This window comes from Lineus longissimus, chromosome 4 (genome assembly GCF_910592395.1).
Source record: "Lineus longissimus chromosome 4, tnLinLong1.2, whole genome shotgun sequence".
NCBI lineage: Eukaryota > Metazoa > Nemertea > Pilidiophora > Heteronemertea > Lineidae > Lineus > Lineus longissimus.
Window position 1 is genome coordinate 38,703 of NC_088311.1, and position 13,445 is coordinate 52,147.

Below are 13,445 nucleotides of genomic sequence, written 5' to 3' on the forward strand. Positions count from 1 at the left end.
TAACCCGCAGCCAGTTTATCCCAGTTCCACAGCTCTGGTTCACTATAACACTCAGGGATATATCACATCAAACATACACCTCACCTCATACCTGACAACCCACAGTTCATATTTGCTTCCACTTGAGTTCACAGCATATGACGTCAATCACAGCATGCCCTACCTCAATCTCCATTTCAAGCAACTACCACCATTGATTAAACATCAACCCCATGAGACCCCAGCGGGGAGATTGGCCCATGTAATCAAGATGAGTAAAGACCATTTGAAGAGAGGACTGGCTGATTGACTCGCCTAAGGACAGGATGGATGTCGCCTAGTATAGGCAACACCATTTGGGAGACTGATCCTTGCAATCAAGACGAGTTGGGTTCTATTAAACGGAGCGGGGGGGAATGGACACAGGCCGGATGTGGCAGAAACACTCAGTGGCAACTTGACTCCATAGACCTAAGCAACAAATTGAGTGTATACGTCATGGGTGTGGCACAAGGTCACCAACGTTTTGGGAAAACAACTCCAGAGTGATTCATGGCGTCTACACACCAAGCTCTCACTTGCACTGAAACCCCATCAACAGGAAGAGAGCCATATGCTGGATATGCAATGTTGTGATGACGCTCACTGCATCCTCCAACACCACGTTACCTTGGCAACAGGTTTGATGCCAACCAAGCTTTATTACATCTTCCTGGCGATGGTGAACACATTAGCGAGAAACGGTGACTGATGGACGATTCTCTAGATGATGCCTGAACTGGCAATGTTGATGGAATATCATGACATGCATGCAGGTCATGGTGAAGTGAAGGTGATATATGTGGTGGTGGTAGTGGTGACAAACATTCCAAGAATGGGGGTCATGAAGGTAGACAAGGGGATTGTGGGGGTTATCGAATCTGTCATCATATCCCCAGTGGCTGCATCAAACTAAACATCAACAGTGAAGTCAACAGACCAACAGACTCTTTTAAACACAAAATGATTTCTTTTTGATTTCTTTTGCATCAACGCAGATCACACACATCAAATACTTTTGAAACGGAATGCAGGGAATTCATGAACACTCCATGAATGACTAAAGAGCCCTTCAAAACACTACAACATTAGTTGATGGGTTTCAAATCAATTCAAAACACCCAACCATTGCACACAGTGTACAGAACAGAGCATTCGCACATATACACAATGTACAGCACAATGTATATGTCACCACAGTTTCACTCTGCTCATTCCCAACATCCAACAGCAAACACTCGCCCCACCAAGGCCACAATCAATGCAAGTATGGCATGAACATGACCTCTGACAGAATGAGTCCCTTATTAAGAAGACTGGTCTCCCCCCTCCCCCTAACACCATAGAGATGGCTTCCAAATTGTGAGAGACCTTGCCCTCATTGGGATATTGAGCAGTAAACATGGACTTGATCCCTGAGCAGGAGGAGGCCCTTCAACTTCTACCCTTGAAGTACCACCTCATCAAAGGAGAGGAACACAAGAGAGGGCGAGGTTGGCAAATTCATGATTATACACATATTACATCTGATTGAACATCTTAGAGTACTTAGTGGATATTAGCATGCTACCAAGAGCCTACACAACAAATGATGCCGAAGATAAACCACCAATTTCAGCTTTGGTCAGAAATAGTCAGCTAACATGGAAACTTTTTTTCGCCTGTTTTTTGTCAAGATATCGGCTAGCCCTCATAAAGCATGTTTTGTTATTTTCAGCATCATTTGTGTTGTATGGCCGGCCCTCCTGCAGATGGTGTGAGCTATCAAGCACAAGCAGGGTGATCATCTTCACAAACGCTGGTGTGTGTGCGTTGGTTCTCTCTCTCCCCAGAGTGAAACAGAATTACTCTACCTTCAAGTAGCCCTTTTGATCTATGAGTAGGTTCTCAGGTTTTAAATCCCGATATACAATATCAAAATGGTGCATATACTCAAACGTCATCACAATTTGAGCAGCATAAAACCTGGAATGTGACTCACTGTGGAAAAGAAAAACCAGGCAACCATTTAAAGATCGTAACACAGATTTGAGACAGCTCCCTGGGCAGAAGGTTGCAATTGACAAGAGATGAGAGGGGTATTTAGGTCAATCAGTCAGAATGGCCACTTTCTAGCTCTTTAGCCAATAAGAAGTTTGTACCGTAACTCAGTTGACACCAACTTTTCGTTCTAAAACATCTACAAATACAAAAAAACTTTTCCACCTAGCCACCCAAAAACGTGTGAGATGTCAATTAAGTCAATTTTAGGTATAGAATGCCATGCAAAAGATTCATACCATGCAAACATACAGCAGGTTTCCCATGTTAGGGCAGATGCAAAGGGATTACATAAACAATACCATTGCTTTAGAAACAAGCTTGTCCTGCAACACCATTCGGAACAGGCCACATCACCAACTCCATACCAATTGAAATGTCTGACACAGTCATTGCAAATGATGTATATCACATGGACTTCACCCTACAGAGAGAGACCTGAATACCCCACCCTCTCTGGTCTATATACAACATGGCATGCCCCCATCTCCTCTCAGAACAGCATGCCTTGGACAACACCTACAAGCTTGAACAAAACACGAGTGCTGAACTCGCGTTTTGCCGCTAAAATCAAAAAGAAACGTCAAAGTAAACAATGAAAATGATAGGCAAGAGACAGGGGAAATAGTACTGACATGACAAATAGATGCCGCCTCTTACCTTTATATACCCCTGTGAGTCTATTAGTAAGTTCTCTGGTTTTAAATCTCGGTATATAAGATCCAAGGAATGGAGGTATTCAAATGCCAGGACAATTTGGGATGCATAAAATCTCGAATGGGGTTCGCTGGAGTGGGAGAAATATAAGTTAGAGAGTTAGCTACAAGATTAGAAGGGAAAACAGAAATATTATAGGAGAAGCTGCCCGTTCAAGACGGTGCTGAACATCACCTGAAATAGTTAGTTTAATTAGAAACATCTTGCAAGCTGTTTGAGTGGAATAGAGACTAGACAAGTCATTAACATGGTGCAACTTGAAGATAAAGCCATTTGACATTTGACTGTCATCAAGCTTTTCTACATGCTCATCTAGCCCAGCAACAGGGCACATCATTGTCAACGTTTTCAACCTCGTCTCACAGTATTGCTTCAAATGAAATACACCAGAACATTTTTCCCTGCAGCACTATTCCTCTCATACAGCCTGGTAAAAATCAAAAATTGTAACAGTATTATTTTGTAAGATGAACAAGGATTAAAGGAATGGGGAACAGACACCACAGCAGCAACTAATAACATTACCAGCCAAATGGTGGCATGTACTCACTTTCAAGTAGCCCTCCATGTCGATTAGAATGTTTTCTGGCTTAAGATCTCTGTAGACAAGGTCAAGGTGGTGGAGGTATTCAAACGCGAGCACCACTTGGGAAGCATAGAATCTCGCTTGGTTCTCACTAAACAAAGCAATAGCACTCACATCAAGCAAGTAAACACATTGAGGCAGAGATCGCCAAGAGCAAGTGACATATTGACATCAACTTGATCTTGTTTATTGCGAGGACAGGGAAATGATGCATGGCATGAACCCAATTGGTTGGTGATTGCAACCGACATCAACAAAGGAAGTGGTGGTGAATATTGGGTGCATGCTCAAGGAAATCAGGACAAAATAAAAAGAACAAGCTGGAAGACAAGAGAAAGTATCAGAAAAACATAGATTACTAGAGGGGGAGATTGTTTCAATTCAAGAATGTCAAATTCTTCCAATTTTCTTAATTTTAGAAACTTTTTGGTTATTACGTATTTGCATTTTCAGAATGCAGGTTACTCTGAACACAGCAATACTCCAATTAAAGGACCATTGGTATGATTATTGCAGTTTGTTTGTTCTTCTGTTGGTACATCACTAAACTATTAACACTTCTGAACGTGTTTGATGCTTTTCCAATTTTGTTTTTTTCCCTTTTTTTGTGCAATTTGTTGATGGGAACTGCTTATGTTGAATAGGAGGTGACTGGCCAGCCGATAGCTGGGTAATATTGCCCTTAAATAATGCCAATGCCAATGGTCTTACGTAAGTCTGATTCTAATGACACAGCTTGTGTTACATTCACAGCCAATAATTGAAGGACATAACTCTGTCACAATGTCACTCTGATAGCATTGGGTAATACACTGACAATGCTGTGTCAGGCTCAGTGTGTACATAACTCCAGCCAGCTGGTGCATTGCACTTGAAGAATACTGGATACTCTGCTAAGAATTGACTTGTAGTGTGAACAGGGCAAAGAAAAGCAAAGAGGAATGCTGCGCTGGTGCTCTGGTGACTCTACACATACTATGCTGAAAGTTCACCAAAACTGCCACATTTCATTAAGCTTGGGTCAGGCATTGCAACACCCAAGCACAGCAATAACCAATGTCCAGTTCCACCATATGAACAAGCGGTGGAGTTCCATACAGTAAAACCAATCAGCACTGAATGCATGACTTATTGAGGGGAAGAGAAGTGAGGCAAAGTCACAAACTTTAGATTTTGGGGGAAGTTTTTTGCAATAAAGACGAAGAGTAAAGGCCATCATCAAATTGCTGCTCCAGGAGTCCCACCCTTGCAGCAGGAGCAAAGTTTGTTGGAACCCGTCCAAAACAATTTTCAGTTTTCAATCGACTGTTTTCATATTTTGGAGTGGAGAGCATTGAGCATGACAGAAACATTAACAGCATTTAATAACAGAGCATTTGGTTGTGCCATTTCAATGAAGGACAGGAAGAGGCCACAGAAGATGTTACACTATTAAGAGAATTTAGAATTTTAAAATGCCACTGTTGACCGTAGGGTACATACCCATCTTTTTGAAGCAAAGGTAGGTATTTGTAGCCTCCCCCCCCCTGGCAGAAACCCGTATAACGCACTATTGGCACACCTTCTGTCCATACATTATGTATGATGTCTGGACGTGTGCAGCCCCTGTCACTTGACCTGCACTGTTAAATCAATACAGCACACACTGTGATCACGTTGGTCTGGCAAATGTTTTATCTAGAGGACAGGTAGCAGACGGCAGCTACATGCTGACACAGTTGAAATGACACGACCAAACAATAACATCACACTGGATCATTAGAAAGAATGCTGAAAAACAATCAGAGTATGGTACAAAATAAGAGGAGGCATGTTGAACAAGTGGTCATTCAAGATAAGGCTCAACACTTGGTATAGCCAGCACGGGTGGCTATCTATCACATAGAAATCTCGCCACTAAGAGCCCTGGCTGGCAATCAGCTAGCTCATGAATAGCAAGTTGGCCCAATGGTCCAAAAATCAATAGCTCTCACTCAGCAGGGAAATCATACGGAACAACACATGTACATTACATACAAATAGGGTGATGTAAACTAGGCCGGGCTAAGGTCACAGCCATGGATGGCAAGGCAAGCAATCAGATATAATCATATCACCATTAGGCATCATACTCAAAATAATCAATATTCAACAACTGAGGTATTGACTTTTGAACAGATCATTAGGCCCACACGCAAGTGACATTTAACATCAATCAAGTTCACAACATAACTTGGCATGTTTTCATCAAGGTGTGCACTGAACTCGATACTGACATGAAACCAACTGAGCTCCTATCCATGCACTCTTCAAATACCTCAATAAAACCCACATCGAACAGGTTTCTACATGTATAGGCTATACTAGTTCAATGAAAGGCCACCGACTTCAAACAAGGCACAATGACATAAGGATCTGATTGTAATGTGTTGGAATGGATGGTTGTTCCTTTGGCTTTGGTGGATCTGGTAACTCCACGTTCCTGAAGATGTTATTTTAGTCTGATGCTTACCTAAATCGCCCAATTCTCCTAAGATGTGAAAACATTTCTCCTCCTACCACGAATTCTAGTACCATGTACAAATATGAATTATCCTGAAATGAGATCAAGCAAAGAGGCGATGCTTTCAGAGAGTGATTATTGTCAATGACAAGAAGAGAAACGTTCTGCCCACATTTGTTGCTAGTTGGTTGGACATCTTCTTCATCATTCAGACCATTTGTCGACATATAACTATTAAAGATATTCAATTACCTTTTTTGACAAAACACTTTGAACATGATGAATTCCAGCACCTATGAAATGAATGGATGACCTGATCAAGCTGGTTATCATCGCTTTTGACCCACACTACACATTTTTCTATGGGGAAGTAGCAGTGTTATTGAGAAAGTTATAGGTAATTGTCGACCTGACATGCACATGGCCCATTTAACACCAAGACAGCCTGAGAGAGATTGGACTTGACTAGCCAGGTGTAGGGCTCTATGGAATCCCATAGCCTGGCTACATGCATTGTGTACAATCCATGTATTGTATGTACAGGCAGTTCTTTACCTTCCTAACTTTACCTGTAAACAGCAATTGCTTGCACATTATTATTTTTTATTGCCTCGTTCATATAAAGAGACCAGGAGCTTGGTATGGCTACAGCCTCTTTGAAAGCCATCAAGATCTATATTGATGGAGTTGGCAAATGATTACTGATGTCTGCAGTTTCAGGTGTACAGACTAGAAGTAGAAGGTTAGGCTTTGTTTAGAGTGCCAAACTGACAGATCCAATCCTAACCTAATTAAACTTGAAGGAGAATGACCACCAAGTGCCCAGGTACATCATAATCTAACCCCATGGGAAAACACAACATGCCTAACATGTTTTTATAGGTTATTTGAAGTCCAATCACTAATGACTGGTTACAAAAAGGCCCTCACATTTCCAAAACATGGCGAACAGTCCAGAGGGACTATAGTTGGTGTCTTCTTATGTCCAACTATAGACTTCTCAAGTCAATAATCTAAGGCCTAAGTGGTCAATACAAAAAACACGCCTAACCACAAAGAACACAAGTGGCAAAAACAGTCTTTCAATCAGCTTTCTATAATTCTAATCTTTGTTTGCATAGTCATAAGACATCATAGATTGATTTACATGCAAACTAACTTGCTAATGAAGTAACCATGTTGTGGATCTTGTCAGTTGTTCAGTTTGCCACTATCTGCACCAGCACGAGGGAAAGGTACCAAGTCAAACAATTGAACTTACCTTGAAGTGATACTCTAGTTGGACAAGAAAAGGGAAATTGACAGCTTGTAAAATCCTCTTTTCATTTAAAGTGTGTTCAACCTGTTTTAACTTTACAACCTGAAATAACAAACGAGAAGGCACTTGTCAAATAATGAAGCATTTTTTCATGGGACTCTGGCTTTGATGTATGCGTGTAAGCCTCTTCCATGTGTGAAGGGTTTTGCCTTCCATGAAATGAGCGGACACACGTCTGGTATCTTCTGAATAGAAGCTATATTTCAGGAGTCCCATTGAACTTCAGATCAATATGCAATAAAAGCAAGGACTTCACAAGGCCATTTTTGACTTCACTGGCAACATGAACATAGTACAATCTTACACATTTCCAAGTAATACATTTGCAATGTGGGTACACATACAACTTGAACAATCCATGCGCCAAGGGTAAACACATTATTCAATGGATCTAAAGGCTGATCAGACATTATAAACCGAGAACTAATACCTAGACACTAAATGCCAAATATTAGGAACATACATTCTTAATCAGAGTCCACAACTTGGTTGTGTTATGTAGAATCTCACACATGTTGAGGATATTTATACATGTGGTCTTATTCCATAAATGTGGACCAGCATTACATTTCAACTGCGGGAAAACCTGGCCCACTTTTAAAAACTTGACTGGCTTAGACAACCTTAGTTCACTTTTTGAAGTAAAAGTTGTTTTGGAAACACAAGCAAAGAAGTGTTCACAGACAAACTTTGAGCATATGTGCTCCAAGATGACTTACTTTTTGTTTGTCTAGGATTTTCATGGCGAAGTATTTCTTGACACCTTTATGCTTGACTAACATTACACGCCCAAATGACCCAGTCCCCAGTGTCTTTAGTCTGTCAAAGTCATCCAGGCTGGCTGTGTTCTGAAATACAGTAAGAAATGGTGACTTTCAACATTTAGATCTGTTGGAGTGCGGAACAATCCTTGTGTAGTAATTAGTATGCGGTCTGTTATAATTGGACACAGAGATTGTCTTTCATGGCACAACATTTCAATTCTGATGTGGCTACATGTATGTCTCAAAATACTTCTGTTCCTTGACTGATGATGACAAGTGTTGTACTGAAGCTTGTCTTTACCTGTGCTGGCCGATCCCATTTTTGGTCAAAATCTTCTTTGGCTTCTGCTAGGAACTGTTTGACTGGAAAATATCAAATAGACGAATAATGAGCAACTGGTGATGAGATTATTTCAAGTGCTACGTCATGTATACTGGAAAAGTATGTGCCGGGGCTAAATGGACCTGAACACAGATCTTGCCTTTGGTTATGAGTCGGGGCTGTTGCCAATGGATTGTAACATTGGAACTTGATAACGCTGGGCTGCTGGGCCATTGCAGAAGAATGCTGCACCCTGCTTTTTTTTCGACATTCAAAAGGGTGACCACACACTTCCCTTTTTGCAGCTAACTTTGCATTGTCCTGCCTTCCCAGACTTCTGGTAAGCTCAAAAGTCTAGGTCACTCATCAGCCAGAAAGAGTTAAAATGGTGTGATATGAAATGGAAGTGATTTCCACACAGTCATCTTGCCGATTACAAAACACCACCATGGAGTTCAATGGTTTCCATGGCAACATATGGAGCTTGTACAACTCCGGCTCAGACACTCGCCATCACCATGCATGTACAGGAGCAGCATGCTATCAAGATTAACATCCTTTCACTCATGGCTTTTATGATCAACACGACAAGGTGAATGACGACTTTGTTGCGGTTGTCTGAGCGATGGTATTGGCAAACCTGACTCATTACCAACTGCTGCAAATCAATAAGCATTGATAATTAGCTGATCATGATCAGGGTTAACACATGGGACAAGGCTTACACCAGATTGTAAATATGAAAACTATCAGTTTCTGGGGAATTAGATTCTTTGATGACGAGATAACCAGGATCACCCTGGAGAATCAATTCAGCCCCAAATTGCCATGCAACTTATCAGGCCTTCCAGTTTGCCGAGCTTGCATGTCCTGGGAAAGGAAAATGTATTCAATAAACTGGGCATTGTTACCTTGCTGCCTCAACTCTTGATGTGCTTGCTTGGCTACACAGAGGTGACATTTACAAACCAACCTTTCCACATTGATCAGTTTGTTATCCTCTTACAAGATAGTGAGAATAATCAAACATTCATTGATGGTGAAAATCACATGGGTACATGCTTTCATTGGAAAACAGAACTTCTTTTACAAGATCACATCTGAACCAGAGGCACACTTCCATACAACTTGCTGTGCAGAGATGTGTAGCTGGCAGTCTATGACACTGAATACTAAATAGACAACCTGCGAAAGTATATTATGGCCATTTTGAAAAGGCCCTTTTCACAGGCATAGCATGTATACCATGGCATAAAAGTAAAAATATACAAGCTTATTCAAGCAATTTACTTGAAGTTGTCCATGTCTTCCAATTCAAGATATTTTGAATGCTTTTGGTGATGATTTGATTTAAATCATTATACTTGGTTAACTTATGCTGCCTGTAGGCTGTGAAAAGTATAACGCTAAAGCCAAAGGCCCTTTCAAAATGGCAGGAATTTATTTTTGCATACGGTCTAGACTATAGATTAGACAAACAGATCAAGTGAATTGCACTGCCCATTTGACATTTCCCCATCTCAATGGCCAGACAACGACAGACCCTGCTGACAGTGACTTCGGCAGAGCTGATCCATCTCTACCACCACCACAGTCTCAGTCCTAGCCACAGCCAGCGGAGACGCACAGCCATTTCACTGGAATCACTGCGAGGAGGCCATGCAACCAACAGTAAACCGCACCTCCATATCAACAACATCTCGGACATCTGCATCACACATGATGATGTCCGAGGTCAGGCCACGATGAACTTGACCCATGAATGATGTAGGCATACACCATTTCCACACACGGATGCACTACATCATCGTACAAAATGTACACAAACATGGCTTACAAAATTTTGACAGACCACATATTTTAATCATCAAAACTTGTGGTCTTACCATTTTCCGCATCCCCTTTCTTGGCACTAGCGGCATTCCCCATGACTTTCTCTGTTGGAAGACGCTATCCTCTACCAAACAACTATCCTAATTTAAATGCAATTTGCTGTGATTTCTAAACAAAAATCAGCCGGACACCACTTTCATCTACAGACTAGATTTCCATAATCATAAATCCGTGCGCACGTAGTGCACTCCTTTTAGAAAAATTATCTTGTCAAAATCATTGATTTGTCCTTACTGGTTCCTTTTGGGATTGTGTCTGAATGTAATATCTACAAGCTGTCAACCTTTTCTTGGTTAGAAGTATTCATATAGCAGGGTTAAATGTGCGACCTATATAAATTACTGCACTATGTTTTGTGTATCATTACATTCATTATAGCCAAATCACACGCTGGCGATGGTAATGGTGCTCGTCCAGGCGGCGAGATCGAAAACGTCATTTGGGACGCCACTGTAAACTCGACCAAGAGCCACTGTTGTTTTGAGCGCCCACGGCTCAATTAACAACGAGCAGTACTCAGTGGACCCGGGTCAGTGGATAATTAGAGATTAATTATTACTGATACCCGGTAGGTAAATAATCAACCCAGGCAATGCAATGGGTCTCGATCAATCAGTGTCATTGTTGGTACCATTATTATACCCATGTAGGCTGCTCTGAGACATGGTGTGACAGATGTGGTCATGGACCCTGGCAGAGTTTACAGTGAGGAGGCATTATTTACTCTGTTGCCCGTCTCTATAAAAAAGCCGTGTGCACAGCCCGGGTTGACCGTATAATTTGAATCTAACTCAAAACGCCTCGATGAATCAGTCCGGCCTAACTTAGTGTGACACTGAGTGTACATATCTAACATTTTATTGTGACTTGTGTCAAAAAAGGTCACGTCGACACCCCAGGTTAACATGTACATATGTAATTTGAATTAATTGCTTTGTCTACTCCCCTTCTTATCACTCCCAGTTGAACAGCATCAGACGGATTGATTGGCCCCGAGTGGGCAAGATACCGGGCCTGAGTAACAGGCAGATGCACTGGCTTTGTTGAGCCCACCTTAGTGCTCAGTTCGGTTGAGGTGTAAAGCCAAGCTGCCAAGCTGTATCGCCTGTCAGACTTGGCGAGCAGTATGCCTGTGTGGAAGGTTCGTCCCGCGTCCCGGCCCCGCTGTCTTCATGAGACAGCCACTGGTTTTAGTTCCACCACTCACGTTCAGATGGCGATATTGGATCTCAGATGAAATTACGAAGTCCGACTCCGATTGGTTGTCTCTGGGACAAACACAAGTCGACCAGAATTATACACAAGCATGAACAAAAAGGGAGAGTTATGAAAGTATTGTTACATCATAAAGTCATCATGAATACCATAAGGGGTCGCGGCTGGCAATGACAGTGACATTATATAGCATGAGATGCAATGTAGTTCTGTCTTTGGGATTGTGACGGCTCCTAGCTGAGTTTAAAGTATATTTGCGATGACATCGCCCAAAAATGTGTGATTGAATTTGAATTTGACACATTCACCCCTGGAATTCGTCCCCATGCGATTGTCCATACAAGCAACAAAGGCTAGGAGACACAGCAGTCGCAGTGAGATTAAGACAGGTAACCAATAATCTGATCGATTGGCTATTGATCTACTGATCGATATTATATCGAGTCTTTTCCAATATAATCCTATGATGGATTTGTTTTCAGTATGACTCGACTGAGAATGGAGCCAGTGATCCACAGAACACAACACATTATGATTTAAAATTGGGAGAAAGACAACGTGTGTCGTTCATGTCATCATAATGTCATAAAGAGAGTGTGTTCAACAATAATTATAGGGTGTTGTCATTTATTCAAAATTCACCTTTTGACAGATTTAGGCAAACACTAGCTTAATGTTCAAGCTGGACGTATGGCCCGTCGATCGCAACATGCAGCATGGACAGTCACCAAGAGAGAGCGGCAGTATCCCGGGCAGTATGCAGCACATCCACCACGATTTCAAAGACATTCATGGTTTATGAGTAATTTTCAACAGACGAGCAGTTGACGGCCGTTTGTTTTTTCTATCAAGAACTATTGATGACTCCTGTCAATGCTAACGCTCCTGTCAAGCTTATCAGGACGTTTGCCCGCTTTAGCAGGTGGCAGAGATCAGCAGCTTGGTCATGATTAGAGCATGTATAGCTAATTTCATTAACTTCTATAGCCGTATGGGTGTCTTTCGGACAACCGATTGGTTCTATGAACCTATTACGTGGAGTATAGGCTTTGGTTTCCGATATTATTCGAATATTTGTAGAAAAGATCACTGGGAACATCGGTTTAAATACCGTGATATCAAATATTGATGTCTTCTCGATCAATATAATATGATTATCGAGCTGTTAATTTCAGAGTTCAGGGCGAGCTTTTAGCCTCAGTCAGTGTGTATCGTTGCGGTTCCAAACGTATAGATGCCAATTATGGTTTGGTCTTAATGTCTATCAGGAAGGCAAGGATACCCGGAGGACCATTTGCTCAAGAATACTGAGTGTTTATTTTCAAACATCGTCTGCACTCACTATCAAAACTAACTGTTTTTTTCGTTCATTATTGATTTATATTGGATATTCGAACCAGGCTAATGTTGAATATAAAAGATGGGTAATGTTATCAGTGGTAAACAACTTGGATTGTATTGATTGTATCGGGAGAATGAACTGCCTGGCCATACGTGACTGAAACACACCATAGTTCATAAACACGTTTGTGTGTATGTTCTTGTCGTATCGTTCAAAAAGAATGCAACATGATGTTACTAGTAAAAGCTTATTATCAAAGTATTCAGGCGGGGGTCCCGTTTTATATAGGATACGGGCCTGATGATATAAAACATTACTACAAGAGCCAACAGAAAATGTCTCTGCACTTCAACCAATAGTTCGAACATGTCCGGCCAATCATGATGATATATTTATTGAATGGTTCTGATGATATGATGATATGGTAAGAGAAGTGTAATTGTCTTTGTCAAATTGTATTAAGGAGTTTCAAATACGGATAATTGTAGATAAGGAAAGGCTGGATTGAACATGTGACCTGATGGGGGCATGCTCTAGTGATTTTACCCCACTTGCAGTAAAACACTGAGAAACGTGACAGACTGTGAGTTTTAATCCGATGTAAGGCCTTGTAGAAATATGTATCCATATTCATTAAAGAGAGTAAATAGCAGGACTGCACTCACTTGCGGAAGTTTACCTTGTATATTGTCCCACTTGGGGCTTAGGATTATCTAAATCCAAGTTCTCGAAAGCGTGAGCATGAAAG

The 13,445-nt window shown here is 41.4% G+C and overlaps 1 protein-coding gene across 10 annotated transcripts in view; it reads right to left on the bottom strand.

The window, feature by feature from the left end:
• LOC135485924 (cAMP-dependent protein kinase catalytic subunit beta) overlaps window positions 1-13,445 on the bottom strand; it is a 50,058-nt gene that overhangs the window by 17,846 nt on the left and 18,767 nt on the right. For 2 of the 10 annotated variants that reach the window (XM_064768317.1, XM_064768314.1), the window contains exons 3-7: window positions 8,227-8,288; window positions 7,881-8,009; window positions 7,105-7,203; window positions 5,853-5,935; window positions 1,872-1,998 (exon numbers count right to left, since the gene is read on the bottom strand). In XM_064768317.1, the coding sequence (XP_064624387.1) occupies window positions 1,872-1,998; window positions 5,853-5,935; window positions 7,105-7,203; window positions 7,881-8,009; window positions 8,227-8,288 (500 nt within the window). Of the gene's footprint in view, window positions 1-1,871; window positions 1,999-2,718; window positions 2,846-3,325; window positions 3,453-5,852; window positions 5,936-7,104; window positions 7,204-7,880; window positions 8,010-8,226; window positions 8,289-10,133; window positions 10,305-13,445 lie in introns of those variants that run through there. The other 8 variants (XM_064768316.1, XM_064768313.1, XM_064768315.1 and 5 more) reach the window with 6 other exon arrangements.